At 44.4% G+C, this 27,115-nt stretch overlaps 1 protein-coding gene across 1 annotated transcript in view; it reads left to right on the forward strand.

The window, feature by feature from the left end:
* The window catches only part of pcdh1a (protocadherin 1a), a 92,571-nt gene that overhangs the window by 49,121 nt on the left and 16,335 nt on the right, over positions 1 to 27,115 (forward strand). Inside the window, exon 3 of the mRNA XM_041952730.1 lies at positions 26,284 to 26,503. Within this exon, the coding sequence (XP_041808664.1) occupies positions 26,284 to 26,503 (220 nt within the window). The remainder of the gene's footprint in view (positions 1 to 26,283; positions 26,504 to 27,115) is intronic.

Here is a 27,115-nt window from a genome sequence, read left to right on the forward strand (position 1 = left end):
AACGGTCCATGAACGTACAGAAAATAGCTTGGTCTCATGTTAGATTTTCATCTAGAAACAGGTAGAAATCGTGAAGGAGGTTGCAAAAGCTAACTTCAGCACGTTAGGCTCTATTAATCATGTCATGTTAACAGTAATTTGGTGCATGCAGTGATTGTTCGTGCGTTTAATTTGGTGTGGTCAATTGTTTCAAGTATCTCCTACAATAGCAAGCATCTTGTACAATAATCAAGATTCTTAAGACAATCAGTAGTCAGCAGATCTCGTGCTATAAAGATTTCAGATGGCAAGCCAATAGGACCCCATTATGCTCATGTTCTCAACACATTAATCACGACAGCTTCATTGACTTTGCAATGCTAAGCTTACTGTATGTATAAATGTTTATATAACTGTGACATGGCGAAACCTCTCAGGGTTTCTGGCTCAGTTACTCTGGGAACTTTCTATATTAACGGGCTAAATATGTGGAACTCCTTACCAGGGACCATTTTAAAGCTAATTTCAAACTGTTTCTGAGCTGATCAGGCAAGCAGCGCCCTCACAATTCTCTGTACTTTTCTTTTAATTCCATTATTATTTGTATTTTCTGTTTAGAGTTCGTGTTTTGTACAGTGGGATATGTATTTTTTCTCTGCAATGTATACTCGTTGTGTTTTTATAAAAGCCCATCAAGGGACTGGAGTTGCAAATTATAAATGCTCCAGCGTGTGACATTACTCTTTTCAGTGAGTTTTCTGTGCTGTGTATCTGTCACATAAAAAAATGAGATGTCAGCTCATGTATGGTGCTTCCCCTCCAGTTTAATTATTTAATTCCCCTCTGACAAGCTAATGTGGATGTGGATGATATGAGATGCGGCTGGAAGGAGCTCTGTCCCTGCATGCAGTATGTTCTTTGAATGGAGAGATTTGTGAAGCCTGCCCCGTGTTCGGGTCAGATCAATTTATTTTTTTTTGAAAATGCTTAAATTTATGGCTTGCATTATTTTCTGCTGCTTTCTCAAAATCAGACCAATTAATGTGCGTGATGAACGGGCCGACAGACAGCTGGGAGCCAAATCCACAGCCTTTCTTGCTGTTAGATTGTGGGTACAATAAAATATTTTCAATCAATGAAACTTCAGGGCTTATAACACAAACTCATCCTTAAAAAAAAAACACTTCCTTATCCATTAATTATTTCCATTGCAGCTCTGAGAGTGTTTTCTCTCCAAGACAACAGAACTATGAATTCATAATCAGCTATACACTTGGAGCCCTGTGCAGCGATAATTATCAATAAATATAAAATATTATCTTCTGCCAGATATTACTAAACTGCAGGTTATTTTTCTGTGCGAAGACAAATATAATCACACAGTTGGTATCTTGTTTGTATTATTAACTAAAAAGCCCGCTGTGACACATTTGCGTGATAAAGGTCACAGGTTTTATATTACCTTAGGAGAGTCTTAGCAGCATATTGTAGGTTATTGGTTTCAGCAATAACAATAGGACTATGGGAGCAAGACCCATGGTCCTGCCGCCATTGGATTCCTGTAATCTTGTGAAGTTAATTCCTTTCAGGTAGCACTGAAAATGTCTAGCAGATGGTGATCAGTATTGACATTTAAGGTTGTTGTTGAATGTTATGAGGGAACAAATACAGCACGCTGGCTTTTAGGAAGCATATCGATCCGTGTGACATACAGGACAACATATTTCACAACAGGCTCTGCATTCTGGCTTTTTTAAAACACAACTCTGAGAGTCACAATCAAGACCATGTTTTCCATTTTATAGATAAGCTGAAAGGTCAAATAACTGAGCACAAGTTCTTGGAAAATGAGGAGTCATAGTTGGCTTGGCCTCGGTTGTCCCCTTGGCCTCACAAACCGGTGCTATTATTTAGAGTTATCCAAGTGTTGCCCTGCATCTGTCGGTGACAAAGGCTGGTTTGTGACTCTATAGCGTAGAAGCCATGAGCCTTTCACTGCGCTGATGGACAGGGTCAAATACCATGATCTGTATTTATCAGTGGGATGCTGCTCCTGTGCTGTAAATGTGATTTTAAAGCCTCTTTATCCTCTTTTTGAGGATTTGCAGTATAGCAGACCACATGTGAGTCTCTCTGCACTTAAGCCACACTATCAGCAGCCCAGTAGGCTATCCATAACACACACACACACATCCTCCTTTCATTTTGTTTTTTTGTGTTTATTGAGGAGCTATACTCATTGGATACCATTCAAAATCATGAAGCAATCTGCTAAGTGCTTTTACGTTACTACTGTAAGCCATCGAAAGTATTGTGGAAAAATATCAGCGCAGCATCTGTCTTTGCTGCTTAAGAAGCTCACTCGTAAATCACTTGTTCACTCTAAGAAAGATTAGATAACAGAAGATACCGCGGCACAGTGGTGTACAGATAACGGCATGACGTGGTTTGTATCGGAATAAGGTGTCATGACCCGTGCCTTGCACGCCGGTTTTTGTTTAGTTTCTCTTGTTGATTCTTGCCATTGCCTCATTTAGTTACTTTTGTCTCAGTCATGCCATGTTTTGTATTAGTCTCTATCCTTGCCATGTCTTGTTTGTATTTTGTTAAGCTTCCCATTGTGTCTTGTCTTTGCCTGGTTTTGGTTACTTCCTGTTTTATTTTGAAGGTTCATGTCATGTGTCTTTGGGTTGCTTTACTTCCTGTGTTTTCCCTCCCGTGTGATTGTCAGATTGTTTCCACCTGTGTCTCATTAGTGTTCCTCCCTAGTGTATTTAAGTCCGTGTCTTCCCTTTGTCCTTGTCGGTTCGTTGTCTGAGAAACAAAAGTCATAGTCCAAGTCTGTGTTCTTGTTATACTTCATGCCATAGTCCCATAGTAAGTGTTTGTCGTGTGATTCCGTGTCAGGTCCGAGTCGTGTTTCATGTAAGTGTGTTTTTGCTGCGTTGCCCTTAGTCCAAGTCTGTGTTCTTGTTATACTTCATGCCATAGTCCCATAGTAAGTGTTTGTCGTGTGATTCCGTGTCAGGTCCGAGTCGTGTTTCATGTAAGTGTGTTTTTGCTGCGTTGCCCTTAGTCCAAGTCTGTGTTCTTGTTATACTTCATGCCATAGTCCCATAGTAAGTGTTTGTCGTGTGATTCCGTGTCAGGTCCGAGTCGTGTTTCATGTAAGTGTGTTTTTGCTGCGTTGCCTTTGTTCATGTCTTGCTTTATGTAGGGTCCCTGTCCTTAGTGTTGTCTGTGTTTCCCTTGATTGTTAAAGTCCCATGCCATGTTCTGTTCAGGTGTGTTGTTTGGAAAGTTTATAATTTAGTTTTTTTGCCTAGCCGGATTGTCCTCCTCGTTAAGAGTGATTTTCTGTTAGATTACTTTTGTAATTTAGATTCTCGTTCTTCCATTTACTAGTAGTGAATTTTGAGTTGTTAGTTTTTCATATCTAGTTCCTTCAGTAGTCAGTTCTGTTTTCCTAGCCCATTGTCCTTTCCTCCTTCGGGAGTGTTTTCTGTTCTTTATTTTATTCACTGAAAGTTTGTTTCTAGATTTGTCAATGTGTTAGTTCTGCCCCAAGTTTATGTAATTAAGTTTCTTCTCTTGTTATAGTCCGCCACCTTTTGTGTTAGAGTTCTTGTATTGCCCCTGTCTCATCCATGCCCCATTGTGTTTCTTGAGTTAGCGTGTTTCCATTGCTCAGCTTTTCCCTGTGTTGCCTTGTTGTGTATATATAGCCCTTGTCCTTAGAGTGTGTTAATTTTAGTTCCCATAGTTGTGTCTTTTGTTGTGAGTAATAAATTTATTTAAGTTGAATCTAGCCTATCCCTTGGTTTGTCTGTGTTCATGTCCTGATTGAGTTTTCCTTTTATTGTATTGTCCATAGTCTTGCCCTGTGTGTTAGTGAGTCCCTTGTGTTGCCCTAGTCTTGTCTCGTTGTGTAGCGTGTTATTGTTTATCCATAGTCTACGTCCCCTTTGTTTGTCTGCACCTGGGTTCAACCCTTTGTTTCCCCTCATAGTTCCCCTCATAGATCCCCCTAAGACCCCACATTCCTGACAGAACGAACCGACCAGTATGAACCCAGCAGACATAAGATTCACCACTGACTCCGAGTTCGACTCGGATCTGGACGACCTCCTGGGTGTCCCATACTGGGGGCCTCCGCTGATCCTTACTAGATCTTCTGCGGGGAAGGACTGCCCGCCCCAGGTCCTGTACCGGGCAGACCCCCTCTACAGCTCTGACGAGGATTATATCCCAGGTGCCCGTTTCTGGGGATTTCCGCTGGACCCCGATCCTCCTGCACGGAGGAAGCGGAGATCCAGACGACCGAAGGTGTTGGCTAGTCAGCCTGCTAGCCTCCCGTCGTCACCAGTGCCACCCCCAGCGACCAAGCCAGCACCTGCACGGAGGAAGCGGAGATCCCGACGACTGAAGGTGTCGGCTAGCCAGCCTGCTAGCCTCTCCTCTCCTCCTGTGCCCGAGCTGCTTCCAGTCTCCGAGCTGCCACCAGTTCCACTGCCCAAGCTGCCACCAGAGCCCAAGCTATCCTCGCCTCAAGTGCCCAAGTTAACCATGCCTCCGGTGCTGCCACCACCCGGATCAAAGCCACTGCTGCCGCCAGAGCCGCCGTCGCGGCTGCTGCCAGAGCTGCTGCTGTTCCCGCCGCCGCCAGTTCCAGAGTCGCCAGAGCCGTTGCTGCTGTCGCCGCCGTCTGAGCTGGTGCTGCCGCCGGAGCCGCTGCTGCCGCCAGAGCCGCCGTCGCCGCTGCTGCCAGAGCTGCTGCTGTTCCCGCCGCCGCCAGTTCCAGAGCCGCCAGAGCCGTTGCTGCTGTCGCCGCCGTCTGAGCTGGTGCTGCCGCCGGAGCCGCTGCTGCCGCCAGAGCCGCCGTCGCCGCTGCTGCCAGAGCTGCTGCTGTTCCCGCCGCCGCCAGTTCCAGAGCCGCCAGAGCCGTTGCTGCTGTCGCCGCGGTCTGAGCTGGTGCTGCCGCCGGAGCCGCTGCTGCCGCCGCCGTCGCCGCTGCTGCCAGAGCTGCTGCTGTTGCCGCCGCCGCCAGTTCCAGAGCCGCCAGAGCCGTTGCTGCTGCCGCCGCCATCTGAGCTGGTGCTGCCGCCGGAGCCGCTGCTGCCGCCAGAGCCGCCGTCACCGCTGCTGCCAGAGCTGCTGCTGTTGCCGCCGCCGCCAGTTCCAGAGCCGCCAACGCCAGAGCCGTTGCTGCCGCCGCCGTCTGAGCTGGTGCTGCCGCCAGAGCAGCTGCTGCCGCTGCTGTCGCCTCCTGGGTTGCCGCTGCCGCCGCCTCCTGACCTCGAGCTGCCGCTGCCGCCGCCTCCTGACCTCGAGCTGCCGCTGCCGCCGCCTCCTGACCTCGAGCAGCTGATGCTGCCGTCTCCTGAACCTGAGCTGCCGCCCCCTGACCTCGAGCTGCTGGTGCTGCCGCTGCTTCCGGTCCTCAAGCTGCTGCTGCTGCTGTTGCCGCAGCCGCCCAAGCTGGTGCGGCCGCCGCCGCTGCTGCTGCCGCCGCCACCTTCTGACCTTGAGTTGCTGCCGCCGCCGCAGCCTTCTGAACCGGAGCTGCAGCGACCACCTCGACCAGGATTACAGTCCTCCTTGTTGCCGGCTCCCTGTCCTGTTGCCACGTTGCCGGCCCTCTGTCCTGTTGCCACGTTGCCGGCCCTCTGTCCTGTTGCCATGTTGCCGGCCCTCTGTCCGGCTGCCATGTTGCCGGCCCTCTGTCCGGCTGCCATGTTGCCGGCTCCCTGTCCGGCTGCCATGTTGCCGGCCCTCTGTCCTGTTGCCATGTTGCCGGCCCTCTGTCCTGTTGCCATGTTGCCGGCTCCCTGTCCTGTTGCCATGTCGCCGGCCCCCTGTCCGGTTGCCATGTTGCCGGCCCTCTGTCCTGTTGACATGTTGCCGGCTCCCTGTCCTGTTGCCATGTCGCCGGTCCCCTGTCCGATTGCCTTGTTGCCGGCCCTCTGTCCTGTTGCCATGTCGCCGGCCTTCTGTCCTGTTGCCATGTCGCCGGCTTCCTGTCCTGTTGCCATGTTGCCGGCTCCCTGTCCTGCTGCCTTGTTGCCGGCCTCCTGTCCTGTTGCCTTGCTGCCGGTCCCCAGCCCGGTGCTCCCGACGCCGGCTTCCTGTCCTGTGGCTTCATCGCCAGCTTCCAGCTGTGTTGGACGTCGCGGGCCTCAAGGGAGGTTCCGCCCTCGCTGCTGGCCTCAAGGGAGGTTCCGCCCTCGCTGCTGGCCTCAAGGGAGGTTTCGCCCTCGCCGCCGGCCTCCAGAGGGGTTCCGCCCTCGCCGCCGGCCTCCAGAGGGGTTCCGCCCTCGCCGCCGGCCTCCAGAGGGGTTCCGCCCTCGCCGCCGGCCTCCAGAGGGGTTCCGCCCTCGCCGCCGGCTTCAACGGAGGTTCCGCCCTCGCCGCCGGCTTCAACGGAGGTTTCGCCCTCGCCGCCGGCTTCAACGGAGGTTTCGCCCTCGCCGCCGGCTTCAACGGAGGTTTCGCCCTCGCCGCCGGCCTCCAGAGGGGTCTCGCCCTCGCCGCCGGCCTCCAGAGGGGTCTCGCCCTCGCCGCCGGCCTCCAGAGGGGTTCCACCCTCGCTGCTGGCCTCCAGAAAGACTCTGCCTTGGTCTTTGGCCACTGGCCAGACCACCAGAAAAACTTTGCCGCAACATGGACTCAATACCTTGCCCACGTTGGACTTTAGGACTCTTTGGACTATGCCTCAGCATTGACTCTGAGTCCCTCCTCCAGATCCCCCTCCACCCACCCTGCTGGATTTGAACTTTTTGGACTCTTGTTTTTGTTCATGTTGGGACATCTGGAATCTGTCCCTTAAGGGGGGGGTTCTGTCATGACCCGTGCCTTGCACGCCGGTTTTTGTTTAGTTTCTCTTGTTGATTCTTGCCATTGCCTCATTTAGTTACTTTTGTCTCAGTCATGCCATGTTTTGTATTAGTCTCTATCCTTGCCATGTCTTGTTTGTATTTTGTTAAGCTTCCCATTGTGTCTTGTCTTTGCCTGGTTTTGGTTACTTCCTGTTTTATTTTGAAGGTTCATGTCATGTGTCTTTGGGTTGCTTTACTTCCTGTGTTTTCCCTCCCGTGTGATTGTCAGATTGTTTCCACCTGTGTCTCATTAGTGTTCCTCCCTAGTGTATTTAAGTCCGTGTCTTCCCTTTGTCCTTGTCGGTTCGTTGTCTGAGAAACAAAAGTCATAGTCCAAGTCTGTGTTCTTGTTATACTTCATGCCATAGTCCCATAGTAAGTGTTTGTCGTGTGATTCCGTGTCAGGTCCGAGTCGTGTTTCATGTAAGTGTGTTTTTGCTGCGTTGCCCTTAGTCCAAGTCTGTGTTCTTGTTATACTTCATGCCATAGTCCCATAGTAAGTGTTTGTCGTGTGATTCCGTGTCAGGTCCGAGTCGTGTTTCATGTAAGTGTGTTTTTGCTGCGTTGCCTTTGTTCATGTCTTGCTTTATGTAGGGTCCCTGTCCTTAGTGTTGTCTGTGTTTCCCTTGATTGTTAAAGTCCCATGCCATGTTCTGTTCAGGTGTGTTGTTTGGAAAGTTTATAATTTAGTTTTTTTGCCTAGCCGGATTGTCCTCCTCGTTAAGAGTGATTTTCTGTTAGATTACTTTTGTAATTTAGATTCTCGTTCTTCCATTTACTAGTAGTGAATTTTGAGTTGTTAGTTTTTCATATCTAGTTCCTTCAGTAGTCAGTTCTGTTTTCCTAGCCCATTGTCCTTTCCTCCTTCGGGAGTGTTTTCTGTTCTTTATTTTATTCACTGAAAGTTTGTTTCTAGATTTGTCAATGTGTTAGTTCTGCCCCAAGTTTATGTAATTAAGTTTCTTCTCTTGTTATAGTCCGCCACCTTTTGTGTTAGAGTTCTTGTATTGCCCCTGTCTCATCCATGCCCCATTGTGTTTCTTGAGTTAGCGTGTTTCCATTGCTCAGCTTTTCCCTGTGTTGCCTTGTTGTGTATATATAGCCCTTGTCCTTAGAGTGTGTTAATTTTAGTTCCCATAGTTGTGTCTTTTGTTGTGAGTAATAAATTTATTTAAGTTGAATCTAGCCTATCCCTTGGTTTGTCTGTGTTCATGTCCTGATTGAGTTTTCCTTTTATTGTATTGTCCATAGTCTTGCCCTGTGTGTTAGTGAGTCCCTTGTGTTGCCCTAGTCTTGTCTCGTTGTGTAGCGTGTTATTGTTTATCCATAGTCTACGTCCCCTTTGTTTGTCTGCACCTGGGTTCAACCCTTTGTTTCCCCTCATAGTTCCCCTCATAGATCCCCCTAAGACCCCACATTCCTGACATAAGGTCAATATTGGCCTTTAAATTGCAGGTCTTTTTCAGAAATGATATGCCTGCTACAGTGTTAGTGATAGCACACAGTGAAATTAAAACAGATGGAGACTGGAGGGAACAGCATGTTTATTCATTTGATGTTGACAGCATCACAAAAACTGACAGTTTGTCGATAGTGTTCGGGGAGGTACGCTGCCACTCTTACTTCCTTTGTGGTTGAGGTTTAATTACAGGAAAGTTAAAGATTCTGGGTGACTAATGTATAGAAAGGCAACAGCTCGGATCTCTAAAATCAAAAGCAATCAATATCCCACTGAAAGCACTGGAAAATCAAATGGAGATCTTACGCAGGGATGCGTTGTATGGATATGGCCCTCTCATGGCAATTACAGAGCACTAAAGATATACTAATGAATGTCCATTTTATTAGACAGGGGTCTAATAAACCACCTGCTCTCTTCCGTCAGTGAGCATTCATTGATGTTACAGTATGACATGCCAAAAAAAAACAAAACAACAAGATATTTGAATTGTAAAGGTTAGATCTGAATGCATTTGATGGCCTTGTTGGGTTTATGCTGATCTGGGTCTCCACGAACTGATGGCATAAAAGCAACTTGGATATCAGTGGTTATAAATACCTGCTGATGTCAGAAGAATATGGAAATCGTATGAAATGAAGAGTTTGTTGATCAGGGCTCGTGGTTATTGTTGTTGCGTCTCCCAAGCCTCTAAAGCTCCTCAGCGGTGTCATGTTATTGTAGAGATGGCTTTCCAACATGACATTATACAAGCTTACAAAAAGCAAAGGTAATATGTAAGTGAATCTATTTTGGCAGCGTGTTCTGTAACCACCCAAACAGACTTCATAGGGAATAAAGAAAGTGGGGAAGCTGGAGGGGGAGGCAGCCAGTGAGGAATCATGGGCTGTCAGAACCGTGTCTGTCTAAGCTTCAGGAATCCAGGAAGCTAATGCTGTTTGATGTATTAACCATGATGGAGGGGGCAGCGTCTGTGTGTGTTCATGCGCAGTCCTGTAAGGATTTGGGTACATTGTGTCTGCGTGTGCGTGGGTGTGCACGTTAGTGGGTTTGTCTGCATGCTGTGTGTGTGTGTGTGTGTGTGCGCGTGTGTGTGCCCATTGACAAGTGGAAGAGGAAGGAGAATTGATGTTGTTTGATGTATTAATCATGCATATGCGGGATTGAGAGGCTCTGCGATGGGTTGCTTGGGCACTGATTCTATCTTCAATCAGAGCCTCATTTGGGTCCCTTTGTGTAAATGCTTAACATTGTTTAGCAGAAAATAAGCAGACTGCTTATAAAACATTTGCGTTTGTTTGCATGTGTGTGCGCGAGACAGAGAGGGGCGGTGGAGGTGACAGCAGGCGTGTTTCTCAGATTTTTCGTCTTGTGCATACATAAAGCATATTAGAGGCATTGTTCTTCCTGAACCCCCTTTTGATGTGGTATTCATCAAGCGGCTTTTAGTGGCCAAACACTATCAGGAAATGTGTTTTCAAACAGCCGCTCTGCGTATGAGTTAATCAATAATTCAGAGGAAAAAGGTATGATCTATATGCTATCATGATTTATCAGTGTCACGTCCACCCCGGTGATATTTCATAGATTCCAGCTGAAGGCAGATGAATAACTGCATCTATTAAGACAGCCCATTTTAAAGCTCCACAGTTAATTAGTTGTGCTTATTTTGTGCTCATTCAGCCGTCCGTATTCAGGTACGTGATGCTGTTCTGAAAGTTATTAAGGTGCAGACAATTATTTGCTTTTCCCAATTCACTTTGCCCACCTTAGCTATTGAAATCTTGTCCAAGAGGCACTCCTACTGTCTAAAATTTAATCCATGTTGCCTTTGGATTACAAATGTATTTCATTTGACACTTAAATTCACTGCGGAGCTCCGGTTCTGTTGCCAGGCAACTCTGTTAAGGTGCACACAAAGGATCATTATAGATTTCTTGAGTGCAACTCTTAACTTGTGCTTCTCTAAAAAGATATTGTACCATTCTGTATCCAGATCAGGCTCCTGTTCTGTGTGGTTTCGTATGTTTCCAGCATCGCTGCCCCTTATGCATTCCATTCAATATAAAGTGTCAATTTTTTATTCGGCTAAATAGGCCCTCTTGCAAAATCATTCCTACCAGAAAATTCACCAACTCTGTGCTCGAGCTTCTCTGCAGCACTTTGAAAGAATCAAGTTGAGTGCCTCTTCTTCTGCATCTATCAGACATATGTTACTAACAGGAGATGACAGCATGGCCCACAGTATTTAAATGGTTCATGGTGCTTGGACTCTGATGGCTACGATATGACATGATGAGCCATAAATATGTCAGATATGACTCAAATGAGCTCTGAAAGGATATGGCAATAGAGTATTCATACTAGATATTCCGCTTTGGGGCTCTGTCTAAAGCCCATTGTGGAGCACTCCACCAAAATTCCATCAGTAGATTAATCAAATCTGTCATCAATATCATACCATATCTGTATCAACTGTGTTTAGTGTATTCCCCCACAGAATTGCCACAGCTGCAGAGAGACTACGACAAAATCTGCTAATATTTTTTTTAAGGTTTCAAATTGAGAGTTCACTCCGTTATTATAGTCAAGGCAATTTCCTTAGATGTCTTAAAAGCTCTCTTTGTGGTGAATGAATGGTATTTACAGCTGTGGAAATGTAATTGAGCTGCTGATGTGTGCTGCAAATACGCGTGCGTATGTGTGTTGAAATTTTGCAAACAGGCTTTCTCTTAGAAAATAGCACATCACTATGTTCTGGTTTCCTCAGCCGGACATCTCTCTTTTTTTTTTGGTTGTTGTTGTCTGGATGGAAGTTGTAAGTCATGTTTTGTTTGAAGCCCGCAGGAAGATCATTGCTCAGTTGCAGACTGCTGTTGCAGAGAGGGGAAAGCGGGGTGGTGGGATTGAAGGAGAAGCGATCCAAGGTAGGATCTGGGAACGAGAAATGCAGATGGATTACATGTGCATGTCTGGCAAATAGGCGACGAGACAGAGGGCAGGACTCGATACTTGTTTGTGAGTTTGTTTGCACTGTGATTGAGATGCAGTAGGTGGATTACGGAGCTCTTCTCACAAAAACACGCAAACTCCTAAAGGCCTCAACACACAGAGCAGCTCACTCAAACAGAGTAATCTCTTCATCTGATGATTTTTGATATGTTGTTTTTCTGCCTCGTTTCACCACGCCGGGCTCTTCTCAATCCCCGGGTCTGCAGAAAGATCAATGTTGAGAACACATCCTGCTTCGGCAGCGACTGGGCGCTTGTAGCCAGAGATGAAAAAGGTCACTATGAATCTAATTAAGCATGATTTTTCAGTTCCTTGATAAGATGGAGGAGCATGAGGGCTCCCCATCCAGTTGCATCGAACGGATTACTTTGAGTGCAAGAATGAGATGCAGGCACACTTCCGAAATCGTCCAACTCTCGGAATGTATCGCCAATCGGGACATCTCGGATGCAGGGTAACAAATCAAGACAAGCGAGACCATGAGAGATGCTATTAATAGCAACGCATACATGTGCGCGCACACGCGCTGAAGCACACAATCGTGCGCATATTAGAGCATGGGCAGAAAAAAAAAGTTTTAAGTATGGTTGAAGGCTTTTTCATCCCTCTCCCCAATCCAATTATGTTGTAGTTCAAACAAATGGAAGAATATGCATGCTTCTCAGCCAGATGCTGCAGCAATAGAGATATTAACTCTGAAGATGGGAAGTTTGAGAGGCAATAAGGTACCCAGCAGGGAGTGGATATTGAGGATTAATTTCTCTCATGTCTGATTCTCTACTTCCCTCATCAGCCGATCTTCTCTGTCTATCTTTCCCTTCTGGCGTTATTAACTCCTGATATGTCTTTCGGAAAGGCCGTTTGGAAGATGCTTATTTTACTGAATATTATAAGGAAAGGAGAAAAGATAAATAAATACAGCTAATTGATGATCCACAGTCTGCTGTGACTAGAACATCTATGTGGCTACTTGACATAAACCTTGTTCAATTGAGCTTAGCGTTCCTTGCTGACATGAGTACACGGACAAAGTGAACCGTATACTGGCCCACAGACAGCTATTAAGGTGTGGTGACTGTGCATCTTCTGCTCTGGGCTTAAAAACAGTAAATATTGATCGGGTTCACAGAAGTTGAAGCAACTGCTCGCAAGCTAAAACAAATCGAAAATGTAAACCGCAAATATCAGCCATAATCCATGTGAGACAAGGCCGTGAACTGATACCGAAAACTCAGGAGAAAGTTGATATTTATTGCAGCAGCACACGTCCAAACGGTCCACATGAGTGTGTTTCTTTGACCTCTTTCTCCTCACCGCCATCATGGGGGAAGTTGGTCCATTGACTTTCCTCCTTTTCATGCCATTCTGTTTAAGTATTGCCTTAAAATTCGGCTCGCCTTTAATTCAGTTTTGTTTAGGAGCACAGATGTTGGAGATTGAATTGGAAGCTTGCCCCAGGGACATTATGAAGATAAAAAATATAGTTGCAATTGACCATTAGAGGGCTCTGAACCCACAGGCCAAACACACACAGATAGCGCAATTTGCAAAGCTGCCAAAGCGTCTGCTCAGCAACATTATAGAGCACGACCAGATGTGATCTGACAAAATGCCAGACATTTATGGAAAATTTCATTTCTCTTGCTTTTGGTATAGAAAATCAAGGACTTCAAACTTCAAGCCTAGATGCTGGCTCAAGTTAGCAGTGTCAGATCAACCAGCAGTCCAGTAATAGAGGCCAGATTAGGATAAATTACATGTCATAGTTGCGGTAAGAGTCGGCGTCTATCATAACTAAGTGAAATCAGCTCCTTCTCATTCCCATTAAAAGCAGTGAACTGTACGCCAGTGCAGCGCTGACTGTTTCTCACGCAGAGGAGCTTCAAAAAAAAAAGAGGAAAGTGATGTTCTTGCTTCAGAGGTACAGAGTCACACGGTGCAAATGTATGCCACCTAAAATATCCTGCAGAGGTCAGATTGTGTCAGGTTTTAACTTGAAACCCACTTTCTGGAAGTATTAAAATCACTGTCACCATGTTTTTCACGGGTGGTGATGTGAATCCATAGTTGCGGTGGGAGAAAATGACTCTCACAGCGACATAGCATCAAGATAAGGTGTTTTCATTGTGCCGGCAGTTTGCAGGTGAAGTTTTGCAGGTAGTTTGCAAGCTATCACGAGGGCCAAATGGCATGCATTATAAGGTATATATAAAAGCGAAACAATCCAACATGACACGCTTAAAAGGGATTGTCGCCTGTAACCTCGTAAACAGAACCACAGTGCAGCCCTCACCCTAACACGGACAAAGATTAGTCTGTCTCGAGTCTTTCATGCTTCTCACTTACCCTGCACCCTGCTGGCCTGACTCCAGGGTCCAATGTAGTCAGTCTAATTCACAACACTTGTAAATGCAACTGCTGTTGTTGTGGTTGCTGGAAATTATTTAGGCTGCGAATATACTTTGGCCTCCGAGGGAGTGTTAATGCCTGGGTCTAAGGAGCAACCGAAATGAACCGAGCGTTGTAGAGATTAATCGCTCAAAGAGAAACTGATGAAACTTTAACTCTGAACGAGTCAACCTGAAGTTGAACCCTTTACAATGGGGAAATAAAACTATACTCTATACACTTATGGTGTGCTTAATACAGTGTATTGAAGACTAAAGACACAGACGGCAAAGGCCAATTGTATAAATGTAGATTCAAGGTCAAAATCCCGTGATTAAATGTTACAGTGCAGTTATATTTCAATAGAGATAACTCAAATAACTGTTGAAATCCTGATGGGGATTTTAAGAACATAGTCAAATTTAGCAGCCGTTCAGTGTTTAAAACCCAAAGTTGAAATGAAAAAAACTTTTCCAGTGTGTTATTGAAGCTCTGTTTCATGAAAGGGTCAAAAGGTCTGACTCTTAAAAGTGAAAATCTCCTCCTCAGTTGTAGCAGACCAGCCCGAACAGGAGCCATCAATGAAGCCCCTCCTCTGTGACATTAATTGTATTTTGTCGGTGGAATTTCACCCTCCCGCTGTTATTATCTGGTCGTCATCGTAACATCACTCCTCTTTGATGAAATCTTTTCTAGCCTCGCTTCTTTTCTACCAAGCAGCCGTGCCGAGCTGCCCCCTTCTCCTTCGCGTCTTCTTTGTGGCAGAGAATATCTTCTGCAGTTCCTTTCCGTCTTCTCTGTGCTCTACTCTGACCCTCTTTTCTTCCATTTCTCTATATTGTCTCCTCCGTTTCTGCCGTCCTCACTTTTTGTTTCTCTTTTCGGAGCATTGAGTCCTTCCAGAGTGTGTAATAGCAGACCGCTCGCAAACCCCCAACCCTAAAAATCGTCCTATAAGGTTCCTTACTAGCTCAAATTAGCATATTTAGTCCCCACAGTTTGAGACAATGAGAGTGTCAGTAGAAAGGCATCGCCATCTAAACCCTAAACCAATCAAAATTTTAATCCTGTGCCCTTCCCAATTAAGTTTTACCACTGATCCTTTCTCTGACTTCCCCGAAGCTTATCCCTCCCCTCCAAATCTCTTGACACCAAAGAATATTACACTTGTTTCCCCATTCCATCATTTTATTTCATTATGTCAGAAAAAATACCAATCAAACAAAATATATTGTGTATTATTAATCAGCTCTGACTCATTGTGTATATTGACTTTTCCATTACACCCACACAAACTCAAAGAAACGACTGTTACTAATGAATCAATAGTAATTTGACTGAAGCACACACAAAACGATTATTAGGTAATGAATAAAAACTGTGTTAAAATAACAGTCTGCTGCACGGTTGCTTAGACTGGCAGGTATTTAATCAGCTTCCTAAGTTGTCTCTGTTCTCAACCTAAATTATTTTCTTAATTTTGCACGTGTGCCATCCACACACCTCATTATATCAGCTAACGGCGGCTCAGAAACAGCAGTCCAGATTCCACTTTCTGGACTCAAATTATTCAGTTTTGTTCATGTTAATGCGTGCTTTCTCCAACTGATGCCATTAAACCAGCACAGCAACACCTGCACCCATGGCCTGTGGAGACAGAGGTGCGGATGCAATTTTTTTTTTTTTTTTGCATTGACACAACCCTCACTCTCAAATTCACACTCCTCTGTCCGTGTCGGAAAAACAATGCGATGGCATTTCCCAAAATTACCAAATTGATGCAAGCGGGGGGCGTCACTGTTGTTCAAGTCTGAGAGCCACATTTTTCACGAGGAGTGGTGCACAGAGAGGAAGACTGCTGTTTGGATTTCGATTTGTTTTTGACATTGTGTGTTAGGGGCATGTTCCGCTCTCATCACACAATAAATAAGTCTAATTTAGTTCAAACCAGGTCGGCGAAGGTGGGAGGTTTTACGTGCGGTAGCTGTGCCAGTGGGACAGGATCATTGTTGGATGATGCCCCGCGGCTGACAGCAGTGAACCGACCAGAATCAGTTTCATACACTGACTTGAAATGTGTTCTATAGTGAGATGTGTTCTTGTAATGGGAAAAAAAGACACCCATAGCTCATTGTGGGACAGAGGGGCTGACGGAGAGCTTTTTGTCGAAGGGTGATGCATTCACACCAGCACTCCCACATCCTGTCATATGGAATGGTGTGAACAGTCAGATTTGTCATTAGATGTGGCAGCTATATTCACACATGGTGGGTCTGCTGCAGTAATACTTGGTTTTACTGTGACAACATTATGGTATTTCAAGGCCGGTGCGCCCATTGAAATGAAATTCTCTGCGTAGGGGCAAAAAAAACCCCCATCCAGAATAGGTGGTGGCACAGACAGTGAAGAATGTGAATTCAGTCTTGCCTATCAAGACCATTAAGGTCTATGTGATTGTTTTTTAATGCATTCACTCCAGCCTTTTTTTTTCTCTCCATTAAGAGTACGCGAACAAAGGGACTTCTGGTCTTTAGCCACCCCTCACCCCCACCCCTCCCTTGTCTGATCACTTCATCCTCCACCCAAACCCATGCTGACTCCTCTGCACTCTTTCCCCCTCCCCGCCTCTCGCTTATGTTCCTCCCTCCCCCTCTCCAGCGTGTCCCCTAGTTTTCTGGTAGCTGTGTCTCTTTGATAATCCAAGACTCTTTGAAGACTCCAATTCCACGCTGCTTGCCTTGGAGCTATTGCACCTACAAAAACAACTGTGTGTGTGCGTGTGTGTGTGTGTGTGCGTGTGTGCATGTAGAGAAAGAGAGAGAGAAAGAGAAGAGAGCAGTAGATGGGGTGAGAATGGAGGACATAATGGTGGAGTGGAAAATAAAAACAGTTCCATATGCATTTCCTTTGCAACTGCTTCAGTCTTTATGGTTTTATGCTTGCTGCATACACTGAGAGGTACACTTCTTCATTGTCATATTTGTTGGTGCAGCTCATTTTTCCTGTGCCTTCAGAGGCAGCAGCTCATTGATTCCTGCATACACGCCCCAAATGCCAGAGCCAGGATGTACTCACAAACATTGTAACTAAATGGAAATTCTTGGTCCCACGCTCGGGGAACTCTCAGTCGCTATCAAAGAGTTTACATGCACATTTTGTAGCTGATGCTACACTTAGAATAACAGAAAATGTATATGCTGCAGCTTTACTGTACGCTAGTCTAGCAGCTTGAACACTTCTTCCCCAAAAAATTAGCAGTTTGTCCTGTTAGATCTCGACAAAAAAAAAAAGATTTTCTCTGCTTCTGTCAGACGCTGCAGAGAGGTAATTAGAGAAAATTAGTTGGCTATACTTAAAATGCCACAGTGATCAAAATTAATCACGGCTAACGCGTTTTTCCTCCATCCACTTCCCCTCCACTTTGTATTTTTGTCTGCACCTCTTACCTTTCAGCAAGTCTGGCTGCTCTCTGTGTCTCTATTTCTCCATTGTTTCAGTCTCAATCTTTAGCCCCTCTCCTTCCATCTTAGTCTCCAGCCCTCCCCTTTTGTCTCTGTCATTCTGCCTCTCTTTGGCAGAGGAGCTTGCCATTGGGATTTAGAAGAAATTGAATTGAATTATGAAGGAATTTCTCTGCAGTACGATTGGCATCATTTCCTCCACACAACAGAACATCATTCTCATATCTCTCAGTGTGGGGGAATGAAAATAGGCCGTGCACCATTCTTTCTCTCATCCTTTTAAATTGAATTTTTCATATCACAGGGGCACTGAGACATCAGCCGTTTCCTTTAACATGGGCAGAAAACCCATTTCATAATATCTGAGAGACACATAGCTGCGATTCAATAGGGAAGTCTGGCTTCCACCTCCAGTTCACATACAACATACCTCAACTCAGGATTGATAAACAGGGCCACATAGGTTTCCTGCAGCTTGAGAAGTTGAGGGTATTCCAGTTGAGTATACTAAAGCTGTTTGGCTTCACAACCACTAAAAAGCAGTGTGAAACATACATTCTTTACCTCCTGAAGAATAGAAGAAAAGACACTGCACCTTAACTGTCTTTGCAGAAGCCATATTTTCCACGAGCAAACTGCACCCATGCTGCTCTACAACACAGCAATGAATGTATTTAGTTGGTTATTATCCTCATTCATGTGTCTTCTTCAAAATTAAGAAAAGTCAGGCGCTTGCTGGTCTTTCCTCCTCCAACTGAAATTCTGAATATTCAGCATGTCTAACTTGCTACAGTGACTCAGCTTAAACAATACCTCTGTGTAATAAAAATTTGAATATAACATTTGGCAGCAAACTAAGTGTGACAAATGCATTTCTACCCATTGGACATGGGAAGCGCCAAGATATTCTCTTTAAATACAGCACAAGGTACTTGCTCTGTTGATGATTATTTCGTCTTATGGAAACATTTCGTCTTCATAGCAGTGAAATATAGCGGAGAAATTTAGATTAGTTGTACTGCAAATAGCATATCATCTATTTTTTTCTTCACCGGTCTAGTACATGTTGTTATTTGTCATCTGAAGAAAGATAACTGGATTGATTAAAAATGATTATTTTTTATGATTAATTCCTAAAAAAAATAATGATGCAATTTCTTACTTTGATCCAAATATGTTTTAGCAAGCAGCCGGAGCAGCATAAATGGAGATGTAATCAGTGTGGCATAGATGAGGTATCAAGCACTTTGGTTTAAAATTCAGAGGTTAACGCCTCAAAGATTAGATGCCTCCTCAAGCTTTAAATCTCAGGTTAGATATTAGAGGATGTACTGTTATTGAAATTCAGATCAAATCGGGGGACCTCCGGTGTAATATTCTACTATAATAATAATATCATCTTTTGAGTTTGATTTATTAAAGGTGCTTTTTTATTATGTTAATGTTCTGCTGCCACTACACTATATGTATTACACAGTATGTAGTCCCACCATTTGTACCATCCATGAAGCTGTTGCTTGCTGTGAAATACAGAACGCCAGGGAATCATTTGTACAAGATCGTTAAAAAACTGACAATGCAGGCACCAGCTTGCTCGCCAAATGTTCACATGCAGATCAGTCAATAGGCGAATGCAAGCGTGGAAGCGTGGGACAGAGATTCAAAGACTCAAACTAACTCACCTGCGACTCTGCTGGAAGTCTGCTGGAAAAAGCGGCAGAGACGATGGAAAAGCTTTCCCATCTGCATAAGCACCAGCAGCCCTCTGCACTGGCAATCAGTGAGGCTTGGCTGGATGACAGGGCACCTGACGGCAGAGTGGTGTCAGGTAGCTCCAGGGCATTCACAGTGGACTGGGATCTGGAACAACAGCAGTGGGGTCCGTCCCATCAGGGATCAGCGGTGCAAATCAGCAGTGACAATAGAGATGCTGCACAGTCACTAAAATGCTTTCCTCGTTGCTTAGGCACAGCTATCTGCCCCAGGAATCTCTTTATATTCCTTAATTCAAGCTGCAGGCAAAAGCATTATTTTTTACTTCAAATCCAATCTTTTGGACAGACCGTCCAGGCTGCTATTTGCGAGTGATTAGATAGAGCCATTAACGATAATGCATCTGCGTCAGTTGCCGTGGAAAAGACACAGGCGTGAGTACATTCACAAACTGGTGGTGCATTTTTCTGATACAGGCACAAAACAGCAAGCTGCAGGCGGGGTGAATAATGGAGATGTATCCTCTCACTCTTCACACCACAGCAATATCTTGTCTCAGTGCAGAAGTCCTTCATCACACCAGACAACATTAGTGACAGAGGTGGCTGATATATGTTTTTTTGCGGCAGTCGCAGCCAGATAACGCAGCTAGCAGCTCTCTGCACGTGACGTCACTGTTGTGTGTCAGATTGCAGCTGATTTAAAGCTCCATTTGAAAGCTAATGTTTAAATCAGATATCAAACCACCCATGAATGCGGATTAAATCTGTTTTGATAATGAAAATATGTATTCTGATGTCTCAGTGCACCAAATATCTGATGTGGGCTGCCAATCTCAACATCACCCACAATGAACTCTGAAGTTCCGACCAGCAGTTCTCTGTGTCCTTAAGCCTCAGCTCATCATCACATATCATTTCCTGCTTCGGACTATTTCACTATTGGTCAATTTAACCGTAAACAGTTGATTCAAGCTAAGTTATGTCATATTATGGTATGGTAAGGTGTGGTATTCCATTGTTTTAATATCTGAAATGTAGTCAGACCTAACTCAGAAGTTGTAAAGGGAGATAGCAATATGGTAATAATAGTAATATGATGATAATAATAATAATAAGAGAGATCTAATCCCACTAGATGTGTCCTGTATGCATGTGCCCATATTTTCTACAGTCTTGTGCAAATCAATAGGAGGATGAGAGGGAGAGAAGGTGCAGTGCTTCTGCAATCAAATGTCTTTCCTCATGGACGTGTTTCTATTACATCAATAGTTCTGTTAATTAACAATGAGCACACTCAACTTACATAACAACCTCAAATACGAGCACATCAAAAGGCTTTTAGTCTACCTTTTCTCCTTGAGTGCCTAGAGAATGTTTGTTTTCCGTCACAAGGCCTTTTAATATGACATTGTGCCATCAAATAATCCAGAAAAGCCCTCCACCCCCTCAGGGCAATGAAAATATTTAGGCGATTACATGTTGCTTCTTCCACATAAAGAAGGAAATATCGATCACAGTTGAACCACAATCGCTGCCTACCTTTCAACTTTTTCTCGAGAATTGAAATAGTTGTGAAAACCATAGTTATGAGATACAGACATTTTTCTTTCTGCCGTGAAGAAAATAGTCTTTTGTTGTTGCTCTGTAAACTGGAATCCTAAGAGGTGAGCGAACTTGTATCAAGGTCGTGTGCATCGTATGCATGTGATTCATAATAATTCAAATAGTTCATAATGTGATTTGTTCATTCAAAGCTCAAGTACTGACTTGCGTTTTTCAAATACCACTATTTTGTAAGTGTGAGCTTGCAGATAGATATAGACAAAGGCATGGGCTGTAATCCAGTGTAGGTGTGCATTGGGTTGTTTTTTCAAAAGCATTATGTCCAAGGCAGCAAAGGAGCTCATTCTCATCAGCTGAGGTCATGGGTTAGTTGGGGTGTAGCTGCTGTGACTACAGTACTACTGTGATCTGTGGCAGGGAATTGCTTGAGGCAAATAGGTGGACATACAGCATTTTCTTATTTCTTTCAATATCTGTATTAACTTAATGCATTGACTTGCCATTTTACAAGAGGGCAGTCATGTATACTAATGACCAGGAAATAACCACATTATTGTCTCTTTCTGGCATATCAGTGTATCAGTGGAAACATTCAGCTGTAACCTTGTGTGACTTGAGACGTTTCTGAGGCAGTAGGTTGTATATAATCGAACAGTCCGACAGAGAAAAAGGGGCTCTGCGTAGGCAGTGGATGATTGCTGTTTATTAATACGTTAAAATGTGTCTTTATGTACCCTTGTAAAGACAGCATCCTGCTCTTTCTTTCCATCTGCGTTGGGATTGTAATATTAGGGGCAGAAATGAGGCCATTTTAGCCCAGTCTAAATGGGGTTATAAATTCAGATGTCATCATAAATGTCCCTCCTTTCATTCTCAGCCCCATAGCCCCTTATTCCTACCACAATGCCCAAACAATCCCACTCTCCCTCCTCCAGTCTCCCAGAATCTAATCCTTCTGCTCGTCCCCTCCAGCCAAAGCGCGGTCCGTGTCTGCCTGACCAACTCCCCACTCCTGCTCAGCCTCCCCTTCCTTCCTTCCGACTTGCTGCATCCCTGCAGCCCCCAAGGCCTAGCAAAGGATTTGTGCTCTGACTAAAAGGAGAATCTATTTCCCATCTCTGCAGCCTTAGCTAGTTATCATACCCAGGAAACATGCTGACTCTCTAGAGTGATGCCTTGAGGAGGAGTTTAAGCAAGAATCCATATTTAAATAACTAAATGCCCCCTCACATTTAAATATTCGCGGAGCCTCGGCGACCTCCAATCACATTTTAAGAATGCACCATTGAAGTATATGATTTGTCTGGTCCAGTCTGGTCCTGAAATATCACAGAAACAATAGTAGAATAACTCACTATTGTCTGGTGTGTAGGAGCAGTTCTCTATTGAGGCTTCCTCTTAAGTCTATTTTCACACTTCCGACTGTGGTCTTTTCATAATTTGAATGAGAACAATCAATGCAATTTAAATTCCTTGTGACTAATGATAAACAGCTCGTTCTTACTTTGTATTTTCAGCTCAGCACACGGCTCATGAGCACATTTTTACATTTGAATATGTTACTGTGTAGAGATGCACCAGTCAAAGAGCATGTTTAATAGAAAGAAAACAAATGTCAAATCATTGCCCTGTTGTTCTCATTTGTGCACCAAGCATATAAATCGCAGAGACATAAAAAGTCACTGTTTGGTTATGTTCCAAGAATCTTTCATTTTTGTTTGGCAGTTTAGCTCAAGAGCCAGTAAATGTTACAGATAACTGAGAGGTCCAAAGCCTCTTCCATAGCGTATGTGATGTATGATTTATTGATGTAGTCGCACTGCTTGGAGAAACACATACAGTATGATGCACACCAGAACTCAAATAATCATTATTTAGATGAAAGACCAAGAAGTGCATCAGTGCAGCGAGGAAAATATGACTAGTTGAGATGAAGGGGAGATGAACAGGTTTCTGGAAACATTCTGAAACCCCTCTAACAGCATTACGAACACAGTGTTGATAGCACTTACCAAAGCTCTAAAAGCATTTCTCAATATCTGGTGTGTATGTACTAAAAGGCTGATGGTTCGAATGATTTCTAGCATGGATTTGTTTGCCAGAAAAGTGGTTGAATGGTAGAAAGCACAGAACCGTGGTATTGATCTGGGCTGACTTGTGCAGCAGAGGCAGGCCTGTTCTGCTGTATCAGTGCTTTCCTGACTTTTACGAGAGGTGCTCATGTGTGGGGGAGGGGGAAGAGTGCGATTGCCTGTCCGCTGTAAGGAGTCATCTTTCTGTTGTGGATTGGTGGTAAGTAGCCATTAGTAAACTGATCTTTGGAGGAGGAAATTTAATGGTCTCCTAACTGTATTTACAAGCCATTCAATTTGATAAAGGGTGTGATCTTGAATGATTTATTATATGCCGCTCACTTCGAGCTATCAAATTTAAGATTTCATCAGTATTTTCATTCTTTCATCAAATCTCATCAGTATATAACAGCGGAAGGAGATCTAGTGTATTCTAATGCTGGCCAAATAGTGACTGTCACAAACTATATTTCCAAAGCTCTGTTTTGTTCTGTTTGTTAGCCTTATTTAGATCTTCTCAGGATTCCTCTTTAGTTAAACAGCAGAAATATTGTCTAGCTTTCCACTCGGTTAAACATCAAAAGCTGCGGAAATGGGAAATATTAAAATATGGAGATAGGAAGTAGCTCACTGGGGCAACTGATTAGTGTACCAATCATTGTCATCAGAATTAATTTGGAAGTGGCAGATTTAGAAAATGAAACTTTTGTCTGACTAATACTAATACTCAATCTCTGCAACACCCTATGATACTTGTCCATAATGTTTGCTTTCACATCCACACAGTTGTATAGACATTGTCTCCACACATAGGAATCTCTTTCTGTATCTCTATACACAGTCTACCTCTATCCAAGTAAGTGTTCTGAGTATAATCGTGAAAACGACTGACAATAATACACATGGCATGTACATTGTTATTTTGTTCTGTCTACACTACCTCCATCTGGAACTGTTGATAAGATGGACAACCAATAATTCACATTCATCGTCTGCATCCTGGAGATGTACCTATTTCGTTGTGGTAAATGCTAAATGGGCCGCATTTATACAGCGCTTTTCTCACCCACCGACCACTCAAAGCGATTCACAGCACCGGTCAATATTCACCCATTCACACACATCTATACACTGATGGCACAGGCTGCCACGCCAGGTGCCATCTGCTCATCAGGAGCGATACAGCGCTTTCCATCCAAAGCACCCCACAATGACTCTGTGCTCACTCATTCACACACACACTCACATCTTATCTTATTCTTATCTTACGACCGTGGTGACAGCGGCGCATGCAGATGAGGCAGCCAGTATCTCCCCCAAACTTTCCTGCATTTTTGTTTTCTCAGCTTCATTACTGAAGCACCTATTACTAATAGTAATAAAACTTAAACTCATCAATGTTGGAAAAGGAAGTGCAGCGGCCCTTGAGGCAATCACCGCCCATGGCATCTTCCGACCACCCAGCCAGACCAGCTGGACCAAACGCTGACCAAAAGCCCCCAGCGGTGCGATTGCCCCAGGAAGGCGTTGAAGAGAGCCAGGCTAAGAGCTAAGTTAACCCAGCTTGGACCTGGGGCTATTCCACTACGCAACCTACCTCTGGCTAATAGGCAGTGCTACCTGGAGGTCGGTGAAATAGCAGAATCCTTGATTGGCTCTGAGACGCTGTTAAGAAAAGAGTGACAATCTGACTCGAGTAAACCCCCAGCATGTCTGATGTGCATGTTTTGATGTTTCGATATGATGTGTCAACCACTGGTTGTGATAGTCGACCGTCAACTATTCTGTGAAACCCCCGATAGTCACATGGCAAAACAGGAGAATGCTGTGAACTTTAATAGCACACCTCAAGAATTAAATAAATTGAAAAATTGAGAAGGAAATGATCAATTCCATCAGCATCTCCACATCCCCAGCAGGGGAAGAAAAAACGTTTACACACACATTCCCAGCAGCTACAAAGCCCTTCCCCATCCCCATTTTGGTCTATCAGATCATATTTCCCTGCTTCTCAGGCTGACTTACTCCCAGCTGATATAAAAGGTGAAACCATCAGAAATAAACAACAAATGTGGACAGATGATGCTACAGCAGCTCTATAGCACTGTTTTCAGTGCACAGACCGGCACATGTTCAGAGACGCCGCCACCCAGGAGAACCACATCAATCTTGGGGAATGTACATCAACAGTGACATCATACATCAGCAGATGTGTTGATGATGTGTTGATCACAAAGACAATAAAATCATTCCTCAGCCAGAAAGCCTGGATGAATGGAGAGAGGAACCCAAAAAAGCTGACTTTCAGTCAGGCGACAAGGAGGTATACAGCACTGCCAGAGCAAGACTGAGAGCTGGCATCAAGGAGGCGAAGCAGCAGAGACCGGAGAGCAGTGTTGGGCAAGTTATTTTAAAAATGTAATAAATCCTAAGTTGCTTTTAATTTGAATTAGTAAGTAATAAGTTACTTACTGATTATCAAGAGGAAATCAACAATCTTGCCCGATTGTGCACAAAGAAGCACAACAACATCAACAAAACCAAACAACAAAAGGATGCAAAGACACACGTCCCTGTCTACATCGGTGGAGCTGCAGTTATAGATTCCTGGAAGTCAACATCACAGGGAACCTGCCATGGTCATCTCACATCTCTACCCTTGTTAAGAAATGCCAAGCTCTTAAGTTTACAGAGTGACTGGAAACATCACAGACTGGCATGCTTTGTGCACGGCCCAGGACAGGAGGTCTCTGCAGCAGGTGATTAAAACCACCCAAAGAATCGTTGGTACCCATCTACTGAGCATCAGCGCTATCAGTGAAGTGAGGAGCCCAATGGATATTAAAAGACAACACCCACCCCAGCCACCGCCTGTTCACCCTGCAGCTGTCTGGCAAGCATTACAGAAGTAACTGCTGCTGTATCACCGGACTACAGAGCAGCTTCAGTCCCCAGGCTGTGAGACTCCTCAATTCATCCTCCGCACTCCACCATAAAAAAATATTTTATTTTTATGTCTTATTATTTATTCATCCATTTATATAATTTTTGTTTTATGAGTAGCATAAAGGGACTACAAGTAGTATTTCATTATATAACCCGGTGTTGTAAAATGATAAATAAATGAACCTTGTACGCTGTATCTCAGATGAGGTGTACAGAGTTTTACATCATATACATTAACAGCGTGGTGGGATTCTGTCCATAAAAAAAGTGATAGTGTAGACACTTTAATGTAAACACATGCACTACATCCTCTTGTTCATTATGCACTGCATATAAATAGGTGTTAATTGTTCTTTACACATACAGGACAGTTTCATACAGCATATTTAAATGCTTGCCCCATATTTAGATATTTGAATTCTGTGTCATTGTATGGGATATTTTAATAGTGTATGTATTTTTGGCCTCAATTTATTCAGTTTCTGCTGATCTGGTCTTATCATTGAAGTCCATAACCTCACTCTGTTCATATATTTCTACCTTATACAATCTTCAGAATAATAATAGTGCAAAAGGCTATTTAATATTTAAGAGTGTTTAATATTTAATACTATTTTCTGACTCTTGAAGAGTGAACTTTATAAGGCCAGCGAAATTCAGACAGCAGTCTTAAATGGTCGAGTTTTGGGCTGGAACTGTTGCTGCACAACCTGCTGGGTGTCTTTATGGCACAGTCACACAAAAAGGGATGTATAGTTCAAAACTGCTTTCCTTGTGTTGAAGATGTCCGTTTGTTGTCTCTCTGTTTTCTAGCATCCCCATCGGCGAGTGACCTTCTCCACCGCCAACCCTGTGCAGGACCTGCAGGACGCCTCTCAGCACAGCTACTATGACAGCGGCTTGGAGGAATCAGAGACTCCCAGCAGCAAGTCATCGTCTGGTCCTCGCATCGGACCCCTGACCCTGCCTGAGGACCACTATGAGAGAACCACTCCAGATGGCAGCATTGGAGAGACCGAGCACCCTGAAAATGGTACGATGACAATCCCCTCCGATCTGCTGTGTTCTCTATGAATATGTATTTAAATGTAAATGACTCTAATAGGCTCTGTGTGTGTGTGTGTGTGTGTGTGTGTGTGTGGTGCTGTGGCCGATGGAAATATTTGTGGGAGATTTGTTTGTGCTCTGTGGCCATTTTAGAGTGGAAATGTTGTGGCACCCATGACGTTGACTTGCTGTGTTTGTCGATGACTGTGTGAGATGTTATTGGTTTTTAAGCAGATCTGTGCGTGTGCGTGTGTGTCTGTGTGTGTGTATCAGGGCTGGAGTTAGCAGTGTCTCCATCCTCCTCATCAGCAGGTCGTCTGTCAGACATCCTTAATGACCCTCTCTTACAAGTGTGCTAATTAAAAAGCCCAACTAATGGAGCATTTGCCCTCTAAATAAATCTGAACCGTGGCATCTGTGCAGGCATCACTGTGTTTACTCAAAGCATTTCCTCGCTGCTTGCTGGACCCAAGTTACACTGCAGCTTAGGTGTGCGGGAGCCGTAATTTCTAGGCACAGTAATCAATCCACAGGCTGAATGCTGATGGTCTCAGCGTAGGTCCATATTAAAAAAAAAGAAAAAAAGACACAGCCAAAG

The sequence above is a fragment of the Chelmon rostratus genome, chromosome 14 (assembly GCF_017976325.1).
Source record: "Chelmon rostratus isolate fCheRos1 chromosome 14, fCheRos1.pri, whole genome shotgun sequence".
Lineage (NCBI taxonomy): Eukaryota > Metazoa > Chordata > Actinopteri > Chaetodontiformes > Chaetodontidae > Chelmon > Chelmon rostratus.